The 17,545-nt window shown below is 41.5% G+C and overlaps 1 protein-coding gene across 1 annotated transcript in view; it reads left to right on the top strand.

The window, feature by feature from the left end:
• The window catches only part of mmut (methylmalonyl CoA mutase), a 74,443-nt gene that overhangs the window by 1,366 nt on the left and 55,532 nt on the right, over window positions 1-17,545 (top strand). Inside the window, exons 2-5 of the mRNA XM_080744358.1 lie at window positions 587-1,011; window positions 5,931-6,298; window positions 8,012-8,169; window positions 12,589-12,760. Coding sequence (XP_080600484.1) covers window positions 627-1,011; window positions 5,931-6,298; window positions 8,012-8,169; window positions 12,589-12,760 — 1,083 coding nt within the window. The 5' untranslated portion in view covers window positions 587-626. The remainder of the gene's footprint in view (window positions 1-586; window positions 1,012-5,930; window positions 6,299-8,011; window positions 8,170-12,588; window positions 12,761-17,545) is intronic.

Here is a 17,545-nt window from a genome sequence, read left to right as displayed (position 1 = left end):
AGTTATTTGTCATATTATCTACCCTGTGCAATTTTTGATTATGAAGTCTAAATACCAAACAGAAAATACATTTGATTTGTACTCTTTTCCATTGAATGTTCAATGCCAAAAACACATTTAAATCGTTAATCGCAATTATTTGTGTGACAATTAATCGTCAACTAGGGATTTTTGGGGACTGATACCAATCACCGATCAACTGGAATCAGTATCTGCCGATACCGATATTCCTGATCACAGCGTCAAATCCATAAATTCTTCTATTTATTGCAGCATTTATATATTTAATGATTCATCTTACAAAACATTGAAATTTTATATTAAGTATAAACATTAGGAGATTCAACTAGGAGTTGAAGATGAAGATGAGGTTACATTCAGTCCCACAGATTCACAAATATTGTGAAAATAGCTTATCTAGCTTGTAGATCGGCAAAGCCGATACTGATAAAGCCGATATAGGCAGTATCGGCCAATCGCCGATCACTCACCGATCAATCGGCACATCTCTATCAGCAACCTAAGTTTGTAATCATGACAGCCCTGAGATCCTTTCTCTCTCTCTCTTCTGGTTTTTCTTCCCCAGTCGTGTGTTCCATGTGCGTCTGAGAGAGACAGAGGCGATCATGCTTCACGCACAGAGGGCATGCGCTGCCCTGGCTGCCCGCCGCCTCGCCGCGGCATCATCCGCACACCCCCGTCAGTTCCACACCGCCACGCCTCATCGGGACCGGCAGGAGCTGCACGCAGAGTGGGCCGGCCTGGCCAAGAAGCAGCTCAAAGGGAAGAACCCGGAGGATCTGGTGTGGCGTACGCCGGAAGGCATCGACATCAAACCGGTGTACACCAAATCGGACTCGGCAGCCAGTGCTGATGAGCTGCCGGGCGTGTTTCCCTACACCAGGGGGCCCTACCCGACCATGTACACATTCAGACCGTGGACCATCAGGCAGTATGCAGGCTTCAGCACAGTGGAGGAGAGCAACAAGTTCTACAAAGACAACATCAAAGGTAGCTGCTGGATGCCGATCACGATTGTTGAGAGGCCTGGAGCATCGATTACAGATGTTTTAACCGATATTTTGTAGTAAAAAAAAAAAAGAGAAAAGAAAAATCAATACTAATGAATTTGAAAAACGATCTGCAAATACAGATCTTAATAGATCTGCTATTTTTGTAATATTTTGCCTATAATGTCATGCCAAAATAGGGACGCCAGGTTGACGCCTGTTATCTTGTTGCCGTTATTCTGCATGTTCAACTGTTATGTTAAATCTTGATTGAAATAAATTAACTAACTCAAATAGTCAAATAATGGCCGATATATCAAGTTCTACATAGACATTTTAATTGGCTTGATTCAATATTTAGATATTTGATGTAAATGCCGTCGGTCCTCCTCCAGAAGGAGAGTCCCATACACACCCATTGTAACTTCAAAATCCATTTTAATCATGATAGATTCATTAAAAACACCCATTATTTTTTCTGGTGACTCATAATACCTTCCTAATACGTGAGCACTGAGCAGCCTGTGTGTCTTTGATAACCTTTTTCATTTCTTTTTATTAATTCTTTGGAAGAAAAGTTATATGAATATTATGAAATACAGCTTTAATTATGCCGTGTGTGTGTGTGTGTGTGTGTGCGTGCGTGCGTGCGTGCGTGCGTGCGTGCGTGCGTGCGTGCGTGCCGTGCCGTGCCGTGCGTGCGCATCCATATGCTCACATGTGCACGCTCTTGTAATAATGTTGTCTCGGTACTCCCACCTCTGAATCCTATTTCCATCATTCTCTCTAGGGTTATTATCAAATATCTTCCTATAGTCCAGCGGCTTAGCTCCGAAATATAAAGGAATCGTTCACTTTGTGATACAAGCATGACATTTGGTACAGTTATAGCCAAAGGCATTCCCAAAAGATTTGGATATGGAGCCATCATGAATTTTCAACATGGCACCCATGGCAGCCGTTTTTCAAAATGGCTGCCAGCAAAGACTGTTTTCTTATGAGTAATGGATATAATAGATATTTTAAACATTATTTACCATACTTAGTACTTTGATAAATGTTTTTTGGATAATTGAAAAGTAGTCATTGAATATTAAAGATGGCCACCATTTTTCAAGATGGCAGTCATCACTTGTATTACTGTCTTATAAGGGTGATGTAAATTTTTATGTCATTTTTGATGATGCAGAATAAAAAAATTGAACTTTGGAATTGGCCAGAAACTTCCTTCTATCTCACTGTATACTGTATATAGAGTATATTATCACTGTTTATTTCAAGATGGCAGCCATATGGCCAAAATTATAATTGTAAGAAAATAAGAGCTATATGTATTTTTTTGGAATTCCATTTTGATCCGATACACTTAAATCCATATATAAGCCAGAACGAAACCATTCGATGAATGCAAATGTAATAGAGTGGATGTTGAAGCACAGTCAGGGCACACTGGCGACACCACTGCTGTGAAACTCAGCATGGGTTTCAGTACGAGCTAAATACACCGCTTAATAATGCCATAGTTTCTGTTAATGTGCTGGTTGTGGTGACAGTTTAGTGGAAGTGTAGTTTAGTTTCCTAAATGCTAGCTAATGTTAGCCCCACAACTACGTAGTTTACATTAGATGTAGTTAGATAGCCGCACCTGAATGGACCGGATGTGCCAACGCGGGAGAGCCAAGCCAAGGGTAACAGGGCTTTGTATGACTTTCATTTAGTTACCCGGATGGTGAACAGATCGCACAGGAATTAAATGGTACTGGATGAACGATCGGGCTAGGTGTACGGCAATGTTCTTATCCGAACCTAGTTGTATACCATATATAATGTGTTTACCTTTAGTAAAAGGTGGCCTACTGCAAACATCGTTTTTTGTTGGATGAGAAAATGTCTAAGAAATTCCAACTTGTGAATTTTGATGGTCAAGGACCATCAACTTCTTGCACAGCCAAGACTGACTGGAAGCTCTTTATGCTCTGCAGCATTTGTCCTACTGTATGTATAATGGAACTAGTGTCTCCTGTGCAGTAGGCTACTGTGTCTGACAAAAGCTGCTGTGTCTGCTGCCCGCTGGTATTAACACTGTTGAATTTTAGCAACTGAGTAATCGTAAGTGCTGCAGGAGATGTTGCTTCTTCCATCTGGCCTTTGATGCTGGGTCCCCCTAGGACCATGTTCACGAGGGTAAGCAACAGCTTTGGCACAGAGTCCTTTTGGCATTGTTCGGGAAAACCATTAAATGGTTTGGCCTCACCAAATATGTAACGGTGGACAATCTGTGCCGCATGTGCAACGTGTATAGCATCTTTGTTGTTATCCTGCTCACAGGCTTTGGCAAGAGCAGTGCCGATGTTGTCTTCAAAGGCCATCAGGACATCTCTTCCCTTGGTGTAAGCTCGCATATCGGGGAACTCTCTACTCCTAGCTGTTCCATTCATGACTTGTAGAGCTGGGAAAGTTCTGCTACTTTGAATACAGGTGCTGACCCATCATGTTGTCTGGTCTCTTCTATGTAGCCTAAAGCACCAACTCAGCAAACACAACACCAGAGGTTGATGCTGCATGTCCTGGCTATTATCTTCAAGACCTTTTAAGTTAGCCTTTCTGGCACGATTATAGAGACCTACCAGACATCTGGAGTGATACTTAGCTTCAATAGCCACCATGTCCCCAGCACCAAGTCGCCCAAGTAATTCTGTGTCTTGAAGTAGGAATGCAGCAGCATGCACCCAATTGTCCAGTTGAAATATTGCAGCCTCATGAAGGCATTCATTGCCAGCAGGCTTTCTGCAGAATAAACAGATGTCCTGTCTCATTTCAGGAGTCCGACTTGGCTGGGACCTTCTGAGTTCGCATTCTGACTGTTGATCAGGACTTTCACTGCATGCCCGCCTTTTTGTTCTTTTCAACATGGTTTCATCATACTTCAGCCTGCATGTATGATGGTATAGACTAGAGCCATGTTCTCCCATGGCTGCTTCAATACCATCTGGAAATGTTGAAGGAAGCTGGCCAAGTTCATTAAACTGGATTAAATGCTCTGCAAGTAAAGTTTATCCACTCCCCTTTTCTGCTCGCTTGTACTGCTAAGAACATCTCAATGCCTCTGCTGTGTGTTCTTGGCATATAATAAAGAGCTTCCGGTCAGTCTTGGCTGTGCAAAAGGTTGATGGTCCTTGACCAAAATTCACAATTTGGAATTTCTTAGACATTTTCTCATCCAACTATAAACTATGTTTGCAGTAGGCCGAGGGCCTGTCCTTTTACCACATTTTACTACAGGGATAAGAAAATGTCTACACCTACACCTAGCCCGGTTGTTTATCCACTACCATTAATTCCTGTGCGATCTGTACACCATCTGGGTAACTATATGAAAGTCATACAAAGCCCGTTACCCTTGGCTCGACTCTCCCGCGCTGGCACATCCATTCAGGTGCGGCTATGTAACTACATCTAATGTAAACTACGTAGATGTGGGGCTAACATTAGATAGCATTAAGGAAACTAAACTACACCACAACCAGCACAACAGAAACTATGGCATTATTAAAGGGTGTATTTAGCTGGCACTGAACCCCATGCTGAGTTTCACAGCAGTGGTGTCGACATTGTGCTCTGGCTGTGCTTCAACATCCACTCTATTACATTTCCATTCCATCCAATGGTTCAGTTGTTGCTGATATAGAGATTGTTAAGTTTATTGGTTAACATTTTAATTCTAATTAAATAGATAATATCTCTTTTTTATTGCAATTATATATGGCTGCCATCTGGAAAGAAACAGTGATACTATAATGTATATACAGTATACAATGAGATAGAATGAAGCTTCTGGCCAATTCCAAAGTTCTAAATTTTAATTCTGCATCATAAACAATGTCTGATTTGACACCGAGATCACCCATATCAGACAGTCATACCAGTGACGGCTGCCATCTTGAAAAATGGCAGCCATCTTGAATATTCAATGACTACTTTTCAATTATCCAAAAGACATTTACCAAGTACTATATATGGTAAATATGTCTAAAATATCATATTATATCCATTACTCATAAGAAAACAGTCGTTGCTGGCGGCCATTTCGAAAAAACTGCTGCCATGGGCACCATGTTGAAAATTCATGATGGCTCCATATCCAAATCTTTAGGGAATGCCTTTGGCTATAATTTCATGCCAAAGGCTATAATTTCATGTACCAAATTTCATGCTTGTATCACAAACTGAACGATTGTTTTGGTTAGCCGCTGCACTACTAGCAATGAATTTGTTGCGTGATATTGTGAGCTTGTAGAACTGCTATTTAGTATTTAGAATTTCTTTTTGCATAAAAAACCCTTCACCTATTGAAGTAGAGCTCGGCCTTGGCTCTGACGCAGGCTCATTTCTAACCGGCAGAACCTCTGACGGATGTCGATGGGACTCTTTCAATACTAGCCCGATCTAACCCTTTGGGTATATTTCTCTACTACGGTCAGTCGAGAGTGCTGGACTTCGATTAGTGCTATGCTTAGCTTAGTGCTTCTTCCGGGAGTTGCTGGAGTCTGCCACCGATCTGGATGGGAAGCCTGTTTATATAAGTTTATCTGATTTATCAGTCTGACACGTATGCCGTCCATGCCTGGTTGACATTGACTCCGGCCTAACAATGGCTACTGTCTATTGACGGTAGTCCCATATGACATGATGGACTGGACTATCTCCATATATAGTGTTCTCCAAATCTCCATGTTTAGGTCAAACAGGTGCGCTCCATTTCTCCATGTATAGGTCCAAATGCCCAACGTTGAGCTTGACAACGAAACGTTCTTAACACCTATAATAATTGTTTGAATATTTTTTTATAATCGATTAAAATCGACTAGTTGGATTTAACTGTCGCAACAGCTAATTATTTCCCGCCTCCCCTCCGTTCAGCCGGACAGCAGGGCCTCTCGGTGGCCTTCGACCTTCCCACGCACCGCGGCTACGACTCGGACAACCCCCGCGTCCACGGAGACGTGGGCATGGCGGGCGTCGCCATCGACACGGTGGAGGACATGAAGATGCTGTTCGACGACATCCCGCTGGAGCGCATGTCGGTGTCCATGACCATGAACGGCGCCGTCATCCCCGTGCTGGCCATGTTCATCGTGACGGGGGAGGAGCAGGGGGTGGACAAGGCCAAGCTGACCGGCACCATCCAGAACGACATCCTGAAGGAGTTCATGGTCCGCAACACTTACATCTTCCCCCCGGAGCCGTCCATGCAGGCCATCTCCGACATCTTCGCGTATACCTCCAAGGTATTCTCTCTGTTCTGTTCTGTTCTGTCAGTGGTGGAAGAAGTACTCGGATTAAAGGACAACTTTGGTTTTAAACCCATTTAGGCCTAGAATTATTGAATGCTTTAACCAGTGAAAAATAGCAGATATACAAGCTCGGCACTCGGTGCCGCACTGCGAGCTTGTAGATCTGCTATTTTTTGAAAAAGTCGTGAAAATGTGTGCAAATCTTTGAATATATGTATTTTCAAAGCGAACGTTTGTAACTCAAATTTTGCTTCTGGTTGGTCCCTGGAACTAAATATTTTGAGATGCGGGTCCGTGGCCAAATAAATATCATTTTGGGGGTCGTTCACATGAAAAGGTTTGAGAACCGCTGCGCTGACATAGTAGTCTCTCAAGAACAGACTAACTGAGCTCCATTTAAGTGAAAAGGACCTTTTCTTTGACGATGGCTAGCCAGATTGTTGACATAGAAACATAGGTTTTTCAAAAAGTCTTAGAAGGATTCAAAAGACACTTATAGAATCAGGTCAAAATTCTAATTTTCACAATTTAAAAAAAATAGCAGATCTAGAAGCTCGCAGCGCGGCACTCGGTGCCGCGCTGTGAGCTTGTATATCTGTGATTTTTCAATATTTAAAGCATAAAATAATGATACACAATAATGTGTACCCGTTCTAAATGGGTTAAAGGACAACTTTGGTTTTTAACAACAAGGGTTCATATTTTAGATTGTAATTAGAGAAAAGAAAAGATCAGTGTTAAAATGTTTTCATTTACTTCTTTATAGTTTTAGCGATTTTAATTACTTTGATTTCAGTGGTTGGGGGCATGCATGCAAGTTGCTAAACATGTCTCTTTAGACACAATAAGCCGGTGATTTATTTATTACTATTTACAGTAGCCCCCCATAAGTCACATCTGCCCATGAACGATTGTGGTGCATCTTGGGAATGGGCTTATTGTGTATCAAAAGCCATATTTAGCCACTTGCATGCTTGCCCCCAACCACTGAAATCAAAGTCGTTAAAACTGCTAAAACGATAGAAAGCAGTAAATGAAAACATTTTAAGACTACTTTTTTCTTTTCTCTAATTACAATCTAAAATATGAACCCTTGTTGTAAAAAAAAAAAGTTGTCCTTTAAGCATGTGATACAGTGCGATTCAACACAGTGCAAAGGATTATATTAAAGCCCACGTTAATTTCCCAAAACATGTACTAAAAACATTACATTTAAATTCAAATCAATTTGTTGTTTTACTGTAGTTCACTGCGCTGTGGAAGATGCTTGTCGAGTCGCGTCAAAGTCTTTTCTTTTTTTTTTTTTGGCTGATGGCCCCTCGGAAACATAGGATAGTATGAAATACAACCGAAAAACTAAAGCAACCGTGGATCTTACCGATGCAGACACGCAGCGAACGATGCGTTGTGATTTCAGCCGTAAAATTGTATCCAATGCACACTGAATGAACCGGTGCACTTGCATCGCGCACGTTTATATTGAGTCATTGATTCGTATCGATTAATCTCCACATGCTTAACTCAGAGCTTTCACTTAAGTAAAAGTAGCAATACCACCACAACAAACACCCTGCCCTACCCTACAAGTAAAAGCCCAGTATTAAAAATGTATGTGAGTAAACGTACAAAAGTATTGGCATCAAAGTACTGCACTCATTATGCAGAATGACCTAGAATGACTGTTTTGCTGACCAATCCCTTTAACAGCACATGCCCAAGTTCAACTCCATCTCCATCAGTGGCTACCACCTTCAAGAGGCCGGGGCAGATGCTATCCTGGAAGTGGCATACACCATCGCCAATGGCCTGGAGTACTGCCGCACGGGTCTGAAAGCGGGCCTAACCATTGATGACTTCGCTCCCAGGTAGATTCATTACATCTCATATACACAGACCTGCCAACCACGCAGTGGTTTTATATGAGACACTGTGGTAATTCTGCTGTCCTCCGACTCCTCGTTGCTGACAGCTGCGTGTGACTGAGACCGACTGCCTGGTGCTGCGGTCTAAAGTGCCTACCTGTGATCCTTGCTAGTCTGAACCTGGTGTCTGAGAATGCGCTCAGCTCATTGGCTTATTTACTCATGACACGAGTCACACGACCATTGAGAGTTGGCGCTTTCAGTGTTGCTACAGTAAGATACGATGACGATCCCCCCCAGCACCATGATCCATTCAAACCAAAACAATCAGCTGCATGATGTGAGCGCCGACAGTATACTCTGTCCGTCCCCTACCCGTCTTTTTTAAACTTTTATCACACAACCACCAAGGAGTTACAGGTAATATATTAAGATAAACCTTTAAAACCCTCCTATGAGGTGAATTCATTGCAGCGACCATCGTGAGAATGAAATGGGTGTTAAGGTGTATTAATTCACACGAGTGTCTCGTCTTCACTGCTGCAGCTGGGTTTATACTTTGTCACTCGACGGGTTGCGCGTCGAGCATTTATTTTCACTCCTGGTCTTAAAGTACAATGAAGCATACATCGGTCATAAAGTAGGCTTTAGAGTCTAGATCTAAAATAATGAAAAGGATTATAATAATACTGAGCTGCTCGGCTGCCTGCCCCTAGCTATTTCCACTTTATCTCTGAATGAGTCAACATGTAGGCCTACCTACAGTCAGAATTGTACATTGAACGAATGATCTATCGAGAGAGGGCGAGATCATTTAGCGACCTACAACCGGGTCGCGACGTGGTCGGTAGTCTTCAGCGACCGGGTCGCTAAATCGACCGACTGGGACGGTAAAACCACCGACCGGGACGCTAGAACCACCGACCGGGACGCTAAAACCACCGACCGGGACGCTAAAACCACCGACCGGGTCGCTAGATCGACCGACCGGGACGCTAAAACCACCGACCGGGACGCTAAAACCACCGACCGGGTCGCTAATTCCACCGACCGGGACGCTAATTCCACCGACCGGGACGCTAATCCAGCGACCGGGTAGGTAAATCCACCGACCGGTGGTCGCTTCCACCGACCACCGGGCTACTAACCCTAACCCTAACCCTAACCCTAACCCTAACCCTAAACCTAGCCTCAGTAACCTTACCTCAGTTAGGCTAACCTGCCACGCAACCTCCCGACCGGGTCGCTAAATCACCGACCGCGTTGCTAAATCACCGACCGCGCCGCTAAAGCGAGCGACCGGGTCGCTAAATCGACCGACTGGGGCGCAAAATCTTCCGACCGGGTCACTAGATGTACCAACCGGGTCGCTAAATCTACCGACCTAAAACTGCAGGCAGGTCGGTAGATTTAGCGACCGGGTCGGTCGATTTAGCGGCGCGGTCGGTGATTTAGCGACCCGGTCGCTCGATTTAGCGACCCGGTCGCTCGATTTAGCGACCCGGTCGCTGAAAACTACCGACCACGTCGCGACCCGGTTGTAGGTCGCTAAATGATCTCGCTCCTACTGGATCTATCACCAGTGAATATATGAAATTATGAATACATGTATGGATGGACTATCAACAATGTATAGTATATGAATATACAGATATTGTGCATAATCTTACACAATGTATATGTTGAATAACATGATCAGTGATGTATGTTCATTCATAAAGTCACTGGTCATAGACTGGTGATTTACTTTCAGTTTGACATCTACACATAGGCTATATTTATTGATGGTGCAGTAGTATATTTTATTAAAGATTTATCTACAGTATTGCCATGGCAACACTACTTTTCAAGCAATTGCCTGGCAATAAATACTACCTTTTCCCTAGACCAAATGGCATTTTTAAGTTATTATTACATGTCTATTAGTGTAAGACAAATGTTCTACATTTCTGGTATCAAATTAATTTAACTGTAAAGGGTCCCCCCAAAAAAGGCACGTGGGACCCCCCAGAATTTGCGGCTTGCGCAAAGAGCGTGTGGGACCCCCCAAAATTTCACCACGAGCGCACAATGGTACTCTAAAGAAAATCCTAAGGTTGGCAGGTCTGTATACAAGTATGCAAGAGTCAAACTCTTTCAACATTGTAGCAACAAAAACAAAATTCAGACTTAAAGAATAACAACAAGGAAAGTAGAAAGCTAGGCAAAGACAAAATGATATGTATAGTAATGGCACGTGACAGTGATCGGTTATTGAATGGAATTGAGGTTATGGAATAGAACACTGTTGTACAGTACATAGATAACACCTACAAAAATGTAATCTAAGGTCAAAATCAGAATGGATGAAAATGGAAATATTCTGCACAATATGACAATATGAATGTTTTTTCGTTTCGTTTCAATTCAATTAAATTTTATTAAAGTGTCAAATCATAACAAGTTATCTCAAGACACTTTACATAGACATAGAGAGTAGAGAGGGGGGGATAGGGCAGTATTGTGTAGTTGTCTGGCATTACATTGTACAGCACATCAGAAATCACATTTCCGCCACGGTATACTTTGTGCTGCCAATCGATCGCTTGGATAAGGGAGTTGTTTCAAGTCATATAATCATCAGACACGTGTCGTCAGGCTTGTTCCTGACGATAGTGTTTCAATTGTATTGGTGTCTTGAGCCATGCCTGCCCTCAATGGCACCGGGCTCAGAGTCATTATAGAGACGTCAATCACTGTCTCCTGGCGCGACGTGTGCTGCTGTGTCGATGTCGGCTACAATAAGCTCCAGCTCAGTGATGTGTGTGTTCCTTCCTGCACGTGACACTGAACATCTCTGGGCTTTTTCTTTGCTTGAAAACAAAGGGAATGTCTTCATATATATACTGCACTCCTCTCCAGTCTTTTTATTTGAACCCATTACCCATTTAGAACGGGTACACATTATTGTGTATCATTATTGAATGCTTTAACTATTGAAAAATAGCAGATATACAAGCTCACAGCGCGGCACCGAGTGCCGCGCTGCGAGCTTGTTGATCTGCTATTTTTGAAAATATAAGTGTCTTTTGAATCCTTCTAAGATTTTTTGAAAAACCTATGTTTCTATGTTGGCAATCTGGCTCGCCATCATCAAAGAAAAGGTCCTTTTCACTTAACAGTTAACAGCTCAGTTAGTCTGTTCTTGAGAGACTACTATGTCAGAACCTTTTTCATGTGAAGGACCCCTGTAAAAAATATTCATATCTCAAAATATTATAGTTCCTCCAAGGACCACCCAGAAGCAAAATTTGAGTTACAAACGTTTGCTCTAAAAATACATATATTCAAAGATTTGCACACATTTTCACGACTTTTTCAAAAATAGCAGATCTACAAGCTCGCACCGCGGCACTCTGCTATCTGCTATTTTTCAATAGTTAAAGCATTCAATAATTTTAGGCCTAAATGGGTTAAGACCTGGAACGCATCCGTGTGTCTCTAGATTTTAACCACTTTAACCATTATTTTATGCTTTAACTAGAAGGATGGAAATTGCAAGTGTGGTTGCCATGACGTGAGTCACACTTGCAAATGAAAGCCGTCTAAGTCTTACCATTTGAATTGTCCCCATTCAAGTCAATGGGAAAAATTAATTCACTAATAAATGAATGGCCATATATGGAGATCTCTGTGTCAGTCCTTTTCCCTTTTATGGCCATATATGGAGATCAATATTGTCATCAATATTAAGCCCATATCTTGGAATGCCCATATATGGACATACTAGATAGATAGATAGATACCTTTATTATCCCAAGGGGGGAAATCAGTCGCACAGAGGCAGCTCAGCAGTTAAGGTTACAAATTACAGAGAAGTATGAAAATAATAAAGTACTGTTGTGTATAACGAAAGGAACAAGGCTAAAAAAGAAAAAAATATATATAAAGTGTTACAAAACAGTCAACGCCGTCAAGAAGAATATATAGTGTCAAAAAAACTGTCAACGCTACATAAGTGTCATGTCACTCAAATAGCAATACTTATATATAAGCACAACTTATCAATGCAGTGCCAAACAAAAAGTGTCCATAACAGTCAATGCTAGTCAGTGCTACACATTGAACACAAGTATCTCACCACCATGTCAAACACAATATGATACATAGCATGCACTCGGATCATCGCTGTTGTATTTTTTCTTCTCCGCGTGAAAGAAAAGACTGTGAACGGGAGCCTCCCACGTACAATGTGCATGCATACACAGAGCCTTCGAAAATCAGGTAAATAAAATAGGAAAAAAGCCTTGGCAGTTAATCTACATTCAGTCTAAGTGTTAACACCAGTAGCCAAGGGAGATGAAAAATGTACAAAGTGCAAATAAAGTGTGAGATCCGTTGATTATGTTGTTTTGGTCTCCTATCCCCGTTATGTGACATCAGACTGTCGTTCTTCTGGGGCATCGGGATGAACTTCTACATGGAAATTGCCAAGCTGAGGGCGGCTAGGAAGCTGTGGGCCACACTCATTAAGAAGAACTTCCAGCCCAAGAACGCCAAGTCTCTACTTCTGCGCACACACTGTCAGACCTCGGGCTGGTCTCTCACTGAACAGGTAAAGAGTAGTAAAGAGCCTATCGCTGTTGTCGGGTCCAAAACCTTCCTTTTTTATCATTTTAAAAAACATTTAAAATAGTGAAAATAGCAGGTCTACAAGCACACAACGCCTTGCATCGCGAGTTGTAGATCTGCTATCTTCACTACTTTTGTACGACACTTTTGTATAATGAAGTAGGGCTTTAATTGATTAAAAAACATACGAATTTGAAACTTGGATATACAAGGTTTCTGCCTGACAGTGACAATATCAGTGTTATTGAGACACACAAGGCAGTGTGATATATGAATGGATGGTAAGGGAGGATTAGCCTCGTAAACCGCCTCCTCTGCATTCAATTTTGCTCACTGCTTTCTCCCCTGAAAGCAAATTAAATGTAGATTTCCTGGAGAGACTGGTTTACGAGGCTAAGGGGGGATGACATGCATGACATGGGAATCAAACTCAGAAATGTCATGACCGAGCCCTTGAGTGGTAGCGCCAACTGGTCAAGGATCAAACTGTTGTTTACTTGATTTACTTTTTTAACACAGTCAAGAGTGGTATATACTGTACCAGATGTGCAGATGTGCTAGTAATAACATACTCTAAAATACAGTTTGGTTAAAATGACGTTTTATTCAAATGAGCCCTGGATTTTTGGTGTCAGGATTGTGTGAGCATACTATTAGACCATCAAATCACCCTGAAGTCAAGGCGTTGTAGTTTGATATAGATGACATATTCCTCTCCTCGTAAGAGTCCTTTTAATTCCTAGTTGATTGTTTCAGGCTAGTCTATATGACAGGTGAGGCTGTCAGGATAGTGCAGCACCATTCAGACAAAAATGTCCTGGTACTTTGAAAAAATGGCAACCTAGCGTGCTTTGCCTACTGACTGCGGTGTGTGTACTAGAGCAAGACAACTACCATCAGGAATAATAGAACCTGAATACAGCAATTTCTAAATATTTATTCATTATTAAACTACAATGTATATCAAATTATACTGTCTTTATTCTTGCATAATGGGGATATTTGATATTGTTGCCCTGAAACTGACATTATCATGCCGTCGGAATGCATTACATCATAATCTGGTGTAAGTCTGACCAGGTTTAGCATACTGATAATAAATGCAATCCATTTCATTTTCATGGCTGTCCACCCCAAAAAAGTACGAAGCAATCTACACCTCATTGAGATGTTGATTAGATTGGAGGGTCATGTGGAGTGCACGCACAGCAAATGAGCTCACCTGCTTGAAAAACCGTATCTGGCATGCATTATCCACTGATCAACGCGACAGCCGGAATAATTATGTGACGATAATTCCGTGAAAATCATCAGATCATCAGCTTGAGAGGGGCACATAATCAAATGAAAGTATAATTTTCATTAGGCATTGTGTCACGGACCCCCAAGGTGGTGAGCACACTCCCGATTATTTACGGTATGCGCGCATTTGTTCGCTTTTCATCCACCAACACTTTCTTACGCAATAAGTCATGCTTCAGAATATTACCGAAGCATGACAATTACCGTAATTATGACTCATTGAACTTTTGTTTCACTGGTGAAGACGAGGGGAGTGTTGGAGCTTGATGAAAATGATGACTGACAAAGTTCACACATTAACAGATATGTATGCAGAGGAGAGAGACAGTGGAGCAGCTCAGACAGTTCAAGCCGTTTATTCAGGTGCGAATGCATCATGCATGCATAAGCATGGAAACGTCAGTATATAACTTTTTATACTACATCTACAGTACCTGAATAAATGGCTTGAACTGTCTGAGCTGCTCCAGTGTCTTTCTCCTCTGCAGACATTCAAGATCACATTGTGTGCAACAGTTTAACTGGGAGGTAAACGGAATGACGGAGGCATGCGTGTAACGTCTTCGGATGTCTTACACAGTCTTGGTGTGCGTGCGTGCGTGCGTGCGTGCGTGTGTGTGTCACTTTGAACACACTGAAAGACACACTAAAAAGGCATTTTACTGGACTATAAATACTGTAGGTCAAGCCTCACATGATTAGTGTGGACAATTTGGCTAACCAGACAATAAATAGGCAACCACACTCGCAATTTCCCAGAATTGCGTTCTTTCTACAGTAGTTGTGGGCTCGCCTATAAGGCGAGCACACTTTAGATATTGTCATTATTGTGGGCTCGCCTATAAGGCGAGCACACTTTAGATATTGTCATTATTTATTTATTTATCTATCAGGCAGGCATATCAAGTATCAAAAAACTTCGGTTCCTTTCTACTCCTACATACTTAGTGAGAAAATGAAAATAAAAACATCAATGTGTTCAGTTTACAGTGGCGAAGTGTGCTATTACTTTTTACAGCAATCGGCCAAATGGTGGCGCTGTAGGAAGCCTTCGAAAGTGCGAACTTTGAACAGGTATAGCTCATGCTGTGTTATACATACAGCCATGAAACCTGTATACACTTATGCGTCTCCTCATGCCGAACAACTTTTACCCTCTAACTTTTGACCTCTGACCTTTAGGTCTCCCACAATTCGGAATTATATGAAAAACAGTAAAAATCTATCTCCTCCTGGGTTTTTTTTGTTACGCGCACAAAACTTTTTTCACATGAACTTTGGACCAATACGGTCAGATTTATCTCGGTGGATTTCTTTTAAAGTGAAATATCATTTTTTAATAATTCAATCAATATTGCGGTTTTATGCAAATTATTCTTCGCCCTCTAAATCATACATGCAAAGTTACACGTTCATGGCATTTGGCAAAGATGTGGAGGGTTAGTCAAAGTATCACTGAAACCGATTTTATTCCAATCGGCCAAAGGGGGGCGCTATACGAAGCGTTTGAAAATTCAAACTTCAAACGGGCATAAGTCATGACTCGTTTCGTTTGAAGACACGCAACTTGTTACACGCGTGCTTTGACTCGAGCGGAAGACATCTGTGTCGTTGTTAAGTAAGCTCCGCCCTTCGATTTTCCGCCACTTTGAGCAGTTTGTAAAACGCGTAAACCCGCTTTTATTCTGGAATTTTCGCGTCACGTGCACAAAACTTTTTTTACGTGAACTTTGGACCGATATCTAAAGATCTGTCAGATCGGATTTCTTTAACATTGAAACATGCTTTTTTAAATAATTCAAACAATATTGCAGTTTTATGCAAATTATTCTTCTGCCTCTAAAACATACAAGCAAAGTCACATTTTCAAGACAAAATAGTGTAGAGGGTTAGTTCAAATATCACTGAAACCAATCTTACCCCAAATGGCCAAAGGGGGGCGCTATATAATTTTGAGCAGTTTGTAAAACGCTTAAACCCGTTTTTATTCTAGGATTTTTTTTGCAATTTGCATGAAACATTCTACACGCAATCTAAGGACCTTTATCTAACATGCCTATGAAGTGCACACAAAAAAATTATAAAATAATAATAATAAATATAGCTGCAAGCAGCGATAAAGTGTCCAAAGCCAAAAACACCTGAAATCATGAACACAGCCTGGGATGTGCGTGAAATCTTGCAAGCACATTCCCAATAGGTCAAGGAACAGATACCAACCTTCTCACATTGGCCTGTTATAGCGCCACCAGCGGGTCAACTTTTGCACAACACATTTTTGGAACAAAATGGACCAATCTTTGACGTCAGTAACGTCAAAGAGAGCACTGCCTGCGATCTTGACATTTTGTGCTTTTATAGCCATTGTTTTCTGGCTTGAAGCGAGCCCACAATTGTTTCGAAGGAACAATATTTTTCTAGTTGTGGGCTCGCCTATAAGGCGAGCACACTTTAGATATTGTCATTATTTCTATACTAGGCAGGCAGTCAGTGCAAGTATCAAAAAACTTCGGTTCCTTTCTACTCCTACATACTTAGTGAGAAAATGAAAATAAAAACATCAATGTGTTCAGCTTACTGTGGCGACGTGTGCTATTACTTTTTACAGCAATCGGCCAAATGGTGGCGCTGTAGGAAGCCTTCGAAAGTGCGAACTTTGAACAGGTATAGCTCATGCTGTGTTTGAGGTAAAGCCATGAAACCTGTATACACGTATGCGTCTCCTCATGCCGAACAACTTTTACGCTCTGACTTTTGACCTTTGACCTTTAGATCTCCCACAATTTGGAATTATATGAAAAACAGTAAAAATCTATCTCCTCCTGGGTTTTTTTCGTTACGCGCACGAAACTTTTTTCACATGAACTTTGGACCAATACGGTCAGATTGATCAACCAGATTTCTTTTAAAGTGAAATATAATTTTTTAATAATTCAATCAATATTGCGGTTTTATGCAAATTATTCTTCGGCCTCTAAATCATACATGCAAAGTTACACGTTCATGGCATTTGGCAAAGATGTAGAGGGTTAGTCAAAGTATTACTGAAACCAATTTTAGTCCAATCGGCCAAAGGGGGGCGCTATACGAAGCGTTTGAAAATTCAAACTTCAAACGGGCATAAGTCATGACTCGTTTCGTTTTAAGACATGCAACTTGCTTACACGCGTGCTTTGACTCGAGCGGAAGACATCTGTGTCTTTGTTAAGTAAGCTCCGCCCTTCGATTTTCCGCCATTTTGAGCAGTTTGTAAAACGCGTAAACCCGCTTTTATTCTGGAATTTTCGCTCCACGTGCACAAAACTTTTTTTACGTGAACTTTGGACCAATATCTAAAGATCTGTCAGATCGGATTTTTTTTTTAAATTGAAACATGCTTTTTTAATAATTCAATGAATATTGCAGTTTTATGCAAATTATTCTTCTGCCTCTAAATCATACATGCAAAGTAACATGTTCATGGCAT

This window comes from Nannobrachium achirus (assembly GCF_963921795.1).
Source record: "Nannobrachium achirus genome assembly, chromosome: 16".
In the NCBI taxonomy this organism is placed as follows: Eukaryota; Metazoa; Chordata; class Actinopteri; order Myctophiformes; family Myctophidae; genus Nannobrachium; species Nannobrachium achirus.
The sequence above is the reverse complement of the archived record's forward strand: the minus strand, read 5'-3'. Positions and strand labels throughout refer to the sequence as shown.